Source organism: Limulus polyphemus, unplaced genomic scaffold (genome assembly GCF_000517525.1).
Source record: "Limulus polyphemus unplaced genomic scaffold, Limulus_polyphemus-2.1.2 Scaffold2383, whole genome shotgun sequence".
Lineage (NCBI taxonomy): Eukaryota > Metazoa > Arthropoda > Merostomata > Xiphosura > Limulidae > Limulus > Limulus polyphemus.
The window spans coordinates 133,443-148,150 of record NW_013667993.1 but is presented as its reverse complement, the minus strand read 5'-3'; the positions used below and the strand labels follow the sequence as shown (position 1 = coordinate 148,150).

The window sequence follows — 14,708 nt, the reverse complement described above, 5'->3', positions numbered from 1 at the left end:
TGAACAAGTTATATTTATTCATAAGTGTTTTAAATTTGTATACTTTATTACAAAACTAAGAATAAAGTGTTTAAGATAGTTTCTAACTCTTATTGTAGTGTTTTATCAGGCTTTATTTAACCTAGACAGGATAATATTTAAGGTGCTGTGTTTGGTATTAGTACAACACTGAGCTTAATATTTTATAAATGAAATACTTTGAGTGTTGAAACCTACAGCCTGATAAGTTCTAGTGATTGTTAAAAAGAACTTGTCAGCAGCTTCCTATAGGCAGTGTAGCCTACGTGTTACTTTTCTTACATGAATTTAAAACAGTTAAAGCTCTAAAGTTTCAAAGTTGTTATCAGTTTTTTTTATGTTCCATTACATTTATTATTTGGAAGCGATCATGTTTTATCATTTGATTTTTTTATTTAATAACTGACATTCTGAATATTATCATAAATGCATAAATTTTGTCCACAAAGTGATAAAAAACAACATTTGAATTAACAATAAATGTTAACTAAGAGGCTTGAAATACTTTTATTACCTATGTCTGGATCTTCAGCCATTACAGTGTAGACTTCTGAATTAACAGGAAGGGAGTTGGATATAATAACTCTTTCTATGTCAAATGGAAACACTGGAGGATTATCATTCACATCTTCAATAACAATAAGCAAGATTAGTGTAGTTGCTAGTGGTGGTGTTCCTTGGTCCTCAACCACAACAGTCACATTGTACTCAGATACTTCTTCTCTGTCAAGATTAGAAGCCAGTACAACAGAAAGATTTGTACTATTTGACATATGAAACAAACTGAAGACAGAAGAACCTTCTGTTAAATTAAACCAACCAATCATACCATTAGGTCCTGAATCATTGTCTGATACAAAAAAAGTCTGTACCGTGGTTCCAATGGGTGTGTCTTCAGGGATACTGAGAGAGTTACTGTTTCCTGAGTCCAAAAGAGGAGGATTGTCATTAATATCAACAATACTTATTTCAATATTCACAACAGTGGAAAATGCTCCTGTTGGTGGTACTCCATTGTCTATGGCTTTTACCATCCCTGAATAAAAGTTTTTTGCCTCATAGTCTACTGGAGTAACAAGTATTAAACCACCAGAAGAGCTATTGAGACTGAACACTTCATCCAGTCCTGAGCCATCAGCCCATTTGTATGAAATAATACTATTTGGGTCTTTATCAGAAGCTAAAAGCCCTCCAATTTCTCTTCCTACTTGGGTATCTTCTGGTACAGAGAATACATAGAATTCCTTGTTGAATACTGGAGGATAAATGTTTTGCTTGAAAACTTGTATGATAACAGGAATCACTGTAACCTTACCTCCACCATCAGACACAGTAACATTTAAATTGTATTCTCCTTGCAATGAAGACAATGAAGAGTTCACTTGTAAAGACCCAGAGCTCTCATTAATTACAAACATTCCTTGTGATTCCATTTCAAAAGTAAGTAAACCATACATTCCTTCATCAGGATCACTTGCCAGAATCTGTCCAACTTCATAACCGAATGGGGCAGCTTCCTCAACTTGAAAGATATAGTTAACTTCAGATGGTTTCGGAAAGTTGTCATTTACATCTTCTAGAGAAATAAGTACTGCCGTGACAGCCCATCTTTGAGGTTCACCACTGTCCACAGCTTTTACAGTAAGGTCATATACAGGTTTAGTTTCTCTGTCTAAATCTTGCACTGTACTTATAGCCCCACTGGTCTCATCAATTGTAAAAGGAAGTTCAGAATCAGCTTGAACAATGCTATAAGTCACAGACTGGGCTGTATCAGAATCATTTGCCTTCACAAGACCAACCAATGTTCCTACAGTAACATTTTCAAGTACATAGAATTTATATTCTTCTAGTTGAAACTCTGGGTCAAACCTGTTTGGTGATGACAAAGTTAAAGAGTAAACATAGCTCATGTTTATAGTTGATTGCTTATAGTAATCAATAATATTTAAGTATGTGTTTTCGCTGTCTCTACTCAACCAGACATTCCATTCAGCCATAATTTTTCGTCCATCTGAACGTAACAACTCTGAAACTTTTAAATCAGAACTGATGTCAATATTTTTTCGTGAAAATGTCCACCCTATAGTCTCTGAACTGATGACAACCTAAAGAACAGAGAAAGTATTTTATACTTGCCTTTCACAGAAACTACAAAAATATCATATATCTTCAAAACTATGTCACACATTATATTACTACACACAAAATAACAAAAACAAAACCTTCATAAACACACCCACAAGTATCAACATACATTTCTGAAGGCATTCTGTAGGACTCACTGGGTTTTAAAACTGAAAGAGAACCTCTATAAGGTTCAAAATATCTATGAAAAAAATAGTAAGTGTTTATAGTTTGTTTAATAGGGCAAGATATTTTGTTGATTTATATTATTTTCAAGATTAATTCCAATTCTTGCATATATAACAGAACTCATAAAGTCAGGTAGTCTGCTGTCATAAAATCAAAATTAAAGTTGAGTATTAAATTTGAAAATTACAGAAGCATTTATGAAACATTTCATGTATAAAACATGTTGAAAATACTATTGTCATAAATGCATTACATAAGTTAATGAATGTTGATATTGTCAGACACTTTATCTTTAGGGTTAGCATACAAAAGTAAAAAACATTTGCTTAATTCAAATGTTATTTACATCAGTCTTTCATGGGGGACTAAACCTTATGGTGTATAACATAGAAGTACAATATCATACCAAATATATACCTTCAGGTTTTTTCTAAAGATAACAAAGTACAAAAATTTTGTTTCATTTGGAAATTCATGCAAAGCTACACAAAGGCTATCTATGCTAATCATCCCTAATTTTAAACTAATACATTAGAGGGAAAATAGTTAGTGAACAGCATCCAATGCCAGCTCTTGGGCTACTCTAATAATATACTAGGATTTGACCATCACTTTTGTAATACATCCATAAACAATAAAAAAAGTGTAAAGCTAATTTTTTGTGGCAACAAAAAAACAAATTACAGATCCCCAGATCCACTCCACTAACAACTATGCCATGCTCAGCAATCCCACCATGAAAAGGTTAACTTTGATAAAGATAACTGCACTGTGTATCTTACCTGTATAATTTAAAGCACCAAAATCCTTTTATGTTATAAAATGTAACAGAGTTAAAATGATCAAATCATTAAAATATATATTTGCATGCTAAACTACTGTATTTGCATTATAGATGTTGCAGATCAACAGAGAACTTAAATAATGCCACTAGTAAAAGTAGCTAATTCTACAAACTGTCAAAACTTATCAGTGTTTTATACATACCTGAGCAGTTATTTTTTCTCCCAAGTTGTTGAGGTCAAGAATCTCAACATTGTTTGATTGGCTAACATTAATAGCTCCTCCAACACTGCTATATATAGTATCAGGTAAATTTTGAACATCTTCTATATCATTGACAAGAAAATCCAGTACTTCATCATCAGTGCCAGAAGGGAAGTCAAGACAAACTACATGGATCAGCTCATGAACAGTAACTTCATTAATAAGTGAGAGTTTAGGGTCTCCTGGAAATACAAGACAATGTATTGTTGAAATTAAGAAAAAATACAGAGTTGAGTATGTTATATTATAAAGATTTTGAATATATCATACATATCAGCAATTCATATGTCAACCACGTGTGATATAAAGTCATACAGTGGAATAGCATATATGAGAACAACATTTTGACTTTAGTTTTGGGAAGGATATGCAACAGCCCTGTCTGACATTCATATATTCAGATGATAAAGACGTTTCAGATTGGGAATATAAAATTACCAAGACAGGAATATCCCTTGATGGCATTGGAAAACAAGGAGTATCAATCAACTTGGGGCACCAGAACCATCCAGAAAGACATCTGCAACAAGGTATATCACAGCCATTGTAAGCAAAATATGTGGCAGGTGAAAATCCACTAACACAAAGTCTGTGGCAATAGCCTTCCATGTTTCCCAGACAGCACTACAAAACATACTCAAGAAAAATTTTGATTCATCTAGAAATGAAGCCAGTGGGGTACTGGTTCACCAATATAAGTCTTCCTGTCATAACTCCTATTCAATTGTCACATACCTCAAACAGCTGAAATTGTTATACATAATATTCCCTATGAAGACATATCAGTTAAATTATAGGATGCAACCCCTATGTATCCCTGTGGAAAACCCTCATTCTTTACACTAAATGGATTATAGAAAGCCTGTAGGAATGAGGTGTGCTTCAGGCATAACAACTTCAAAAAAGTGCCTTTTGCAATGGAAAGTACTGCATGGCTATTGTCAAGTAGCATGGTCAACAGATAGATAATAACTGGGCATGGCAATATGGACTTTAACAGCATGGTAAGCCTCCAAAATCATTCTGATATGACGTACTCAAACCTCTGTAAGAAGATACAGTCAGTTATCTACTGCTGAAGCTGAAAATCATAGCATAAAAAAAATAATGACAAAATGGTTTTTACATAACACATAAATAATGAACTTGTTTGTTTTTGATTAATATTCAACTTTTAATTAAACTAATAATTAAGTTCAATTAAAGATAAATACTCAGTTGTCTATAGTTTCTAGACTAAAATTGAGGTTAACACATTTTAGCCATTCAGTAGTTTACTTCATAAGAATAATATCATTTCATTTTACAAGTTGAAGCCCACACAACTGAAACAGTATGAAGAAAAAGATAAAGATAAATTCTGAGACATGAATGCATTCTGCAGAGAAACTGTGTAACTAAAGAAGAGTTTGTACTAAACTCATTCAGAAATTTGTAGATTTTGTGGATTGACGAAGTAAAGAATCTTTTGCAGAAGAGGGTGTAATGATCCTTTTAAAAGAAACAAAAAAAAGACATTTTATATTACTATTAATAAGTTTAGTAAATTTTACAGTAATTTCTAAATACTATATTAATCTTTACATTTAGCTTTAGAATGATTACTATCTCAAATGCCAGTTTGAAAAGAAGTAAATGTTCAATGAAAAAATTAATTTCCTAAATTACTCAAAGCACCTTAAAAGAATCACTTATACTTCAGTTTGTGTCTTTAATATTCCCACATAATATTGTTATTGAATTATGCAATATAAATTTCAAGTTTTTAACTGCAAATAATGATTTAGAATAAAACATATTTCATTTAAGGAATGCTGCATAACAACTCACAACATATCTAGCTTATAAAACTGAAGTCTACAGTACTTAACAAATTATATGATATATTCCAGCAATGGTATATCATACAATTGAGGTATCTGCTTAAAGTTCTAGAAACTGTAAAAATTAGCTTCAACCAGAATATGAAACAAAAAACACACTTACCTAGAGGGTTATCATTTTGAAAGACTGCAGAATAGTTTGAGAACTCTCCTTTTAACGATGCTGTCATAAGCCAACGAGCAGTTTTTGTTTCTCCTGGTCCAATGTCTTTAAAGTTGACAGTGAGAGAAGGAATTATATCTTGATTCCCAAGCTGAGCTCCAACTATGTGGAAATTTATTAAGAGCCCTTTTTCATTCTCAATTATTTCTGGCTGTGCTGAGGTGATATGGAGATTTTTAGCTGGACCATAACCTGTGTTTGATATCATGACTCCCAAGCTGAAAGGAATAGCTGGCTCAACTATAACTATACAAGAGAAAAAACAGTGATTTGAATTAACAAAGTTTTCTTGATTCCATCCATTTGAAAAAAAAACGTCCTTAGGGCCTAATCTTGTGATTTGCGAATACATAAATGATAAACTGTTTTATAACTTGTAATATCTCTAAATATATATATATATTCCTTACAAGCTCCAGAGACATTAAATATTAGTTCACTTAAGTTGGAGAGTGAATACCGAAATTTTTAGTAATGGAAATAATAACAATGTTTTACTTTTGTTCATGCTTTAAACTCCAACTAACTTCAAGACTAATGGAAAGACTAGCTTCAAGTAGCTGTTCCCATGTATATTTGAATTAATCTTCAGGAGAAAGGGAGGAGGTTGGAAGTTAGAACTATATAAGAACTTTTAAGGTAGGGTGTATAGTTCTATTCAATATCTTATAGTTCTATTTAGTTCTATTCAATATTTTATAGTTCTATTTAATATCTTTTTGTAAGGGTGGAGGTTGGGAGTTTAATTAGTAGAAATATTAGGGTGGCTTCATTTCAATTCATTTCTACTTTAAGAAATTTAAGTATAACTGCCTTCCCACAACTGGCTATAGACATTGAAAGGCAGTAGAAACTGAGACGTTGTGGGTGTGAGCATTCACCTTCGTACCCTTATTTGATTGATGATTTTTTTTTCCGCGATGGCTGACTAGATTGACATCTGCATTTGGATATTATCTGAGTGATGGGGTATCCCCAACACATTTGGGTGCTATTACCACAGACATTATCCGTTATGACAATAAGCTGACAACCAGGACTCATAACAGTATTGCAATGTATATACATGTATATGTGTATTGAAGAAGAATAAGCAGCATCTCACATGGGATATGGATTGAGATTTTCCTTGATTAATGTATTAAAGTGAATCCAAATACAACTTCTAGAATAACAAGCTTAATGTTATAAGCAACCACTTCTTTTTCAAACTTTTGGTGATTAATTACCTTAGTCATTTTTCAAAAAGCACTGATATATCTACATCTCACTTCTTTAAATTCAACAGCCAAGACAGCAATATAAAATAAATAAAAAAAGGTATGCTAGTTTTTGATATTTAGAAATATAGTCCCCATATGTTTCATTTCATAGTTCTTTTAGTATGTATTATTACTGTCCAACATAAGAAAATACAGCACAATGAAGCTCATTAATCTAGCTATTTTTTATCACAGAAGACTAATAAGAATAATAGGGAGAAATAATTATATTGTACTGTGATAAAAATATGAAAAATTATTATGGGTACAGCTAGTTAATAAAAAAACATAATTCAGATAGTAATGAAATACCAAACATCATAATGCAACCTTACAAACATGACAGCCAGTAGTCCCTAAAGGACATATTACTGAACTGCACCTCAAGTGAACATTTTACTCTGTCCTCTTCTAGAATGAAGAGGGTTTAGTATATTATATTGAAATGATTTTGGAGCCTTAAGATGTCATTACATGCTGTCAATAATTACACAGGCCTCCAATAATTTTATTATCTTGAAATTTTTACATGTTCTACACTAATTCCTGTACACTGACTCTGAAAATGATATCCATTTTTCTCCATCGTGTATAGATTTTTCACAAAATGTAATAACGCAATACATAAAAGAAAGACCACAACATGTAGTTTTGAGACTAAAAGATGTAGATTTCACAAAACAAATCAGGATGAAAGAGGGTGTATATTCGTTTGACATCAGTTTTCTTCCCTTTTCTTCAGTTTGTTTGTGTTTATGTTAAAAAACATAATAATAAAAAAATTTTCATTGTGGTAAACAAAATAATAATTTGATCTAAGTAAGAGTTTACATGGTAGAAAAAAAATTAATATTATTTTTGAAATCTGCATAGCTGAATTATGGAAAATCCATAATACCAAAACAACTTTTATGAAGTTTAAATTTGCAGGCCTGTGTTATTCTAAGGGACCATTCATACAATTCAAATTATGTTCATATATTTACATCATAAAGGATCTCCCAAAAGTCTGGCCACATAAGGAAAAATTATTTACATCAAATTTTCTCAATGTGTCTTCTCTGGAACATCATTTCCCTATGGTAATGTCTTAATCAATCGTAATATTTATATAAAAATCTTTAAACATTAAAATGACTGAGAAGATTAATCAATGTGTGTTCTAAATAAGCATTTGTTCTGTTAGTAATAAGTCAAAAATACGATTAACCTACTTGTAAATGGATCATCACTTATAACTTCCTTTTCCCAGAAATAATGAACAAACAGCTGAGGATCTGGTTTAACAGTAATAGTATCTGGCAGTAGTGGGGCCTCTATTAAGGAGCCATTACCAACACGATAATAAAGAGTGCCTCCTACATCATAAAGAACATCATCTTCTGAGGGGGCAGCAGTTGAGTAAGGAATGATAAGCCACGCTGCTGTTCCAGTTGTATCAGGATCCAGAATACCATTTCCATCTACACTCAAAATACCTTTAAGGTCAGGATCACCTGAGGATAAAAATTAATATTTAGTTTTGATGCAAATAAAGACAAAACAAATAAATTCTACTTTATGTATTAATCAATTTCCACTTTAGTATTTAGACCACTACTTTTAATAAATCCAGTCAACTTAGTTTTAGAAGATAGATGAATAAAAAAAGTTAATGGTTGTTTTATTTCAACATTTTAGCGTAAAAGATAGCTATTTATGAATATGTAACCAATTTTTCAAATATTTTAATACCTATGTAGATGAAATTTCAGCTGTACAAAACAAAATATATCTGATTAATAAGAATAACAAAATCGAATATATTTTTTAAAACTGATTATATGATTATCAACAATAAACCAATCTCCAGTTGCAAGAAAAATGTGTTGTAAGTTAGTTTCTTAAAAAAAGTATAAAACCTTCAAAATATCTTAAAGCCCATAAAACAGGTATAAGGAATTAAAATAACAATAAATTATTACACAAGTTTTCATAACAATACAAATTACACAAACATCTATTTAAAAAGACTATTGGTACTATTGAATAATGAGGAACTACTATATAAATACAGGTTTGATGAGGATTTCAATGAATTATGTAAGATTAAATCAAAATATAAAAATTTAGTAAAAATTATAAAATAGATTTATTAGAACATAGAAAAAAAATCATGTTTCTTCAAATTAAGAATAATTTCATATAATACTTGCCATTTGATTCATCATTTAGAAAAATACGATTTGGAAAATCTCTAATATTAAATTGTATTAAACTGATCTTGAAGTGAAATATTCAGAAACATATTATTTACCAGTTGATGTTACATTTTCTAATATATACTAAAATACATATCTATCTTTTTGTTTTGGCACATTTACTTGGACTGTATTTTATGTAATTCTACATTTGATTGCTATTAATACAAAGTTTCAGACTTCATGTTCAAATTTGAAAGAAGATGTACTTATTGATCAAAACACCTATAAAAATGAAATTGTAATGCTTATGCATATTAGTTTATGTTACAAAAACATTACCACGAGTTGTATTTAACTCTATATAACAACTTAAATTTATTGTATTCTTACCAATGGCAAAATGCTCAGTAGCATTTTCATTACTGTTGGCTGAAGTAATATGTAGGACAACACGTATATCTCTTAGTTCTGATGTGTCTCCATTTTCTATCTCCAAGGTGGCTTCAAATGCTTCTCGAGTAAGAACTAATTCTTGTTGTATTTTAATACGTACTTTGGCACAAACTCCTTTACTCTAAATATATTCAATTATGGTAATGTTAGATTAGAGTTTTTGATTACACAGAAGCATATGTTACATTTTAATAATTAATGTTACCATAATATGTATTATAAAACAATACATGTATAAATCACAATTACAAAAACATTTCAGTAATCTTGGAAGGCAAATCTTCCAATATCACTTGAGCTATTGAACTTTTTTAAACTGTGATGTATCTTCTAATCTTATTAATAATTATTCATTCCTAATGTTTAATAACATTAGTAAAACTAATGTATAAAACAATACATGTATAAATCACAATTACAAAAACATTTCTGTAATCTTGGAAGGCAAATCTTCCAATATCACTTGAGCTATTGAACTTTTTTAAACTGTGATGTATATTCTAATCTTATTAATAATTATTCATTCCTAATGTTTAATAACATTAGTAATTATCAAATATTTATTTTACTATACTCTATATGTTTTTGGCTATGTCCTTTATATAATAACTACTTAAGTTTTTGGTAATATTTTACTTGAAATAATTATTATTTTCAAAGAAATATTACATCTTTTTTTTTCCTTTTTTTTATAGATAATGGAATATCAATACTGTACTAAGCTGTTTATGTATGAATTACAGATATCAGAATTCACTAGAAATACTATTTATATCAAAAACTTAAATAAAACTTACTTCAGATGCAGACTGGTAAAGTTCTACTGCATCATTATACCAGGCAAAGATAGTTGAGAAACCTTCCTATATAAAGAAACAAGTAAATTGTATTTCAAAGGAAATATGTGTTTAGAAATCACAGAACAATACCAAATTATTGTTCTTTATTTCACCATATTACACTGTTTCTATTACTCAGTTTTCACCTGTTTTCTAAAACTTACATCACATTCTATAAAAATATAAGATTGCAAAGTGTCAAAAATGAATTACATGTAGTTAATTTGGTTTACTATGTTAGCATAATAAGAAAAACACAAAAAAATGTATAACAATGGTGAAGTTAAGTAAAACAGATGCACCTTTCTGTCTGTTACTTTAATTATAAAAATTATAAATATTTAAACCTAAGTTGATAGAGTTATGATCAAGGTCAGAATTTAATATTTTAAACTACCTTCAGAAAGAAAAATAATGTATTAAAGTTTCAGGGACAGTTTTGTGTGAAGCTTTTAATTTAGGTATATGAGTCATGAAATGAATGTGGTATACAAGGTTCTTATAAAGATTCTTGGCATATTTACATCAAGAAAACAGAAACTATTCATCATAGAGCAATAACTCTTGGTGGACCTACCAATGAAAACATGACTCTATTGTCACCAGAGTGTATATCTACTCAAAGTGGGCATCATTTATGTCAACAACAGCCTGCACCCTTAGGATGATGTGATTTATAACTGGACATTATTCAACATGGCTGCACACTGTTGGAAGGCCCACTTATTTTTTATATTGTCAAGTGCCGGCTATATTGACAGATGCCAACCAATAGCATGCAGTAATGTTAAATATTAGTCAGATTACAAAAAAATTCAACCACTTAAAAAATTAACATTAAGTGTTATGCAAACATTATGCACAATGGTGCACATATAAGTGGGGCAGTTGCATAAGGAGCCATCCTGACCTAACTTATGAAAGGTTCACTTGTGAGATTAATAAATTTAAGTTTTTTGGTGGCCAGGAGCATGTCTGATAATACTCAATCCCAACTTGTATATGTCTCACTTGTAAAATACACAAAATTAACCCTTTTAGAACCAAAGGGCCTACCTGATATAGCTGTGCTCAGCAGTCTTTGAGGCACCCACATTCACCGACTAGAGGTACTCATACCCCTTCCCCTCAACATACAAACTCATATCTGTCATAATAGTACACATAACAACTGAAGACATGCTTTTATTTTCCTTATGTATGCATTTACTTGTGTAACATTATAAATAATAGGGTTGGAATGGGAGGAGAGCAAAATCTTCTTGCCTCAGGACCTTCTTAGGACAAAATATCAAATCTAATGCCATGTCAGTAATTTCATAAGCTTTATGTTCAATGTTTTAAATTAGATCTTTGCATGAAATTATGATGTAGAAAATTAGCGTAGTGAATAGAAGGCGAGTATGGTATAGATATGAGTAAAGTGAAGCAGTGAATAAATGAGTAATGAATGAGTACTTTCTGAGTTATTGAGTAATCATTTGGTGATTCATTTCAGTGTAAGCAGCGAGAGTTATCAGGTTTATTAAATTAGTTAATCAAATAAGTAAGTTAGGTATATGAACCATTAGTCTCAGAATTTATACTAAAATATGATTTGTGTACTTACAGTTTATTTCAACGTGAATGTAGCTTTTAGCAAATGTTACTGAAGAATTGAACTAATTCATTATAATTATGTGGTCTGGATTTGGCAATATTTTCACCAGATAATCCAAAAGAACCTGCTCAGAAAATTTTTTGTTATTAATGCTACGTATGTACCCTACTATACTGTAGGTATCAAAAACTGGTCTTTGGAATAACCCCTGAATATACTGCTCATTTTAAATAATGGCCCTCAGTATTTCAACAATAGGCCTGTTAGAAAAAATTAAACTCTACAGCAAAGACTGCATTTTAACATAACATGTTATAAAGTTAGTTTACAATTTATTGATTTTTGTTTCAATAAAAATTAACATTAATGTGACTATAATGAATCTTTTTGAATTAAATCATACAAAGTTTAGAAACCATTCAGCTTGTAATTAGTTAGTTTTTGTTCACGTACAGGTAAAGTTCTTCTTGAAGGGAAAAATGTTTTTATCAAGGTTACATTCAATACCTTCTTTGCCATATCCTGATATTGTTTTATTTTCTTCTGAATTTTGCTGATATTTGTATAAGGAATCATATCCTCCCCTTCCAAATCTCCACTCTCCCAACCATGAACAGTATTGTTCCATCTGTGAAGAAATATTTCTGTCATATTGTAAGTAGCATTGTGAGGTAATGGTGCTGATAAAATTGCTTGATATTCTGGCTCTGTTATGTAGTTTCCACCATCACTTCTATCTTCCACAGATGGAAATAGGATATTTTCAAACCAAACAGGATCACGAACATATAACCTGCAAAAGGGGTGGATGGAGCTGTTGTAAGAAACTATCATTACTGTGTTTTACACTTTTATTATGTAATGCATGCCACATAAAGATTTTATTAGAAAATACAACTAACTTCAAAATAAGAAAATTTGTTTCATATTATCCACATTTCAACCTTTGTTTTTCAGGATTGAACAGCTTATAGTTACATATAAATAAACTGTCTTAATTACTATATTAATAGAAGAATTACAAAAGACACAAATTCTAGAAATGAAAAGTAGATTAAACCATAATAATATGAGAACATCATCCAAAAGAGAATGTCAGTTAATATCTTCATGATATAAGGAGGTGATTTCAATTAGATTGTTTCAGTAAGTAGAAGGGTGCAAGGATGATGAAAATATTATACAAAATGAGATTCTCCCTTCCAGTATCATGAGTCTTTATGAGGTCAATGACCATTGCATAAAGTGCTGGAGAATCAGAAACACTGAAAAATAAGTTCATAGACTGTTCAATCATTTCAGTAAAAGTGAATTAATTTACTATCATATGTTAATGGCTCTATAAAAAAAATTAAATATACACATTTTTTTCAGAACTTGTAGTGCTAAGTGGGGAAATGCAGATATTTTTATAACTAGTTTATATATAAAAATGACCAAAGTACTCCAGAAATAACTTAGTTAATCAAATAAACATTTTACTATCATGAAGTCAAAATCATGAAAAATTGGTTCAATTAAATAAATTTCTTTCGGAGTACTGTGGTCATTTTTATGTATATCATATATAATATTGTTATAACAATATATACATTTGTTATTTGTTCAATAATAAACCCGAAAGGTCAGCCCTGCATTGACTCACTAGTAAAAAAATTAGTTTTTTACATTATCAAAATACGACCACAAAATACAATAAAATAAACCAAATAATTGCAAGTCTCACCATTCTTGGGAGCCAAATACAAGAATCGCAGAGTCCAAGAGATTGGATGCTGCTTGGGCTCTTTCAATCAGTGTAGGTACTACATCAGATTTGGTAATCTCTCTCTTTCTTCTGCCTGATGTGACTGGCTTGATGCAATCTGTATATAGCCCTGCAGCACTAACTAAGCAACTGAAATATTGTGACATTCATTTCATCATACTGTATTCTTCAAATTGAACTAATATGTCTACACACTCCCATGGATTTAAACATGATATGGATTTACTAATAAATGTGTAGTTTATTTTTCCCACAGTGACAGGATCAAGAGCTTTACAGAATTTGATAAACTTTTTAAGTATCATATCCAAACTAATCAAACTGGAGAAAATTACTGAATTTGTGAACAGAAATAAACATTGTTTTTCACAAATTTCTAAGCAATAGCAACCTCTAAGTCAAATATTTTATATACATATTTAATACTAGCCACAATATACTGATGAAATTAATTTCAAAGTGTATTTAATATGTTCTCTTTATTAATACAAATTGTGTACTAAGTATCATAGTTTAGATTAACCAGTCACTCATACTTTAGTGAATATTCCCACACCAACTAGATTGAAAAAAAATTATGTTTATGCTTATTAGCACTGTTGCCTACAAAACCACACAGAAGGTTGCATATATGTAAAAATAATCATATTATGTATTGCATTATCTATATTACAAAATAAGCCTTCTACTTAAACCCTGTAACAAACACAATCATCAATATTAGCTGTGTGGTAATTCAAAGATAAACCTAATGTATAATAACATAACATAATGTTCTGGGACAACATGGGATCTATTGGTCTATCTTGGGTGTTCCATCCTCTAAACTAAATTACAATAATTAAAAAAAAATAATCTTAAAGCCATCCCTTATAATTTGTATACTTATCAAGCTTTTTCTTAAATTTACTGTCTCTACAACATCTGAAGACAACTCATTCCAAAGGCCAACCATCCTGTTAGAAAAATTAAACTGTTTTGGCTGAAGATGACTCCTACCCTGCCAAAATGTATTTGTGTCCCCTAGTCCTACTATTCTCACTGTTAAATATGAAAAAGATGGTACATCAACACTATCAATTCCCTTTACAATCTTAAACACCTCAATCGGATTCCCCATAACTCTTCTTTTTTCAAGAGAAAACAATTTGAGAGACTTCAACTTCTTCTTGTATG

At 30.5% G+C, this 14,708-nt stretch overlaps 1 protein-coding gene across 1 annotated transcript in view; it reads right to left on the bottom strand.

The window, feature by feature from the left end:
- LOC106466797 overlaps window positions 1–14,708 on the bottom strand; it is a 124,056-nt gene that overhangs the window by 33,522 nt on the left and 75,826 nt on the right. Inside the window, exons 29-36 of the mRNA XM_013927100.2 lie at window positions 13,491–13,661; window positions 12,272–12,557; window positions 10,123–10,188; window positions 9,263–9,446; window positions 7,904–8,185; window positions 5,368–5,673; window positions 3,322–3,563; window positions 533–2,126 (exon numbers count right to left, since the gene is read on the bottom strand). Of these exons, the coding sequence (XP_013782554.2) occupies window positions 533–2,126; window positions 3,322–3,563; window positions 5,368–5,673; window positions 7,904–8,185; window positions 9,263–9,446; window positions 10,123–10,188; window positions 12,272–12,557; window positions 13,491–13,661 (3,131 nt within the window). The remainder of the gene's footprint in view (window positions 1–532; window positions 2,127–3,321; window positions 3,564–5,367; window positions 5,674–7,903; window positions 8,186–9,262; window positions 9,447–10,122; window positions 10,189–12,271; window positions 12,558–13,490; window positions 13,662–14,708) is intronic.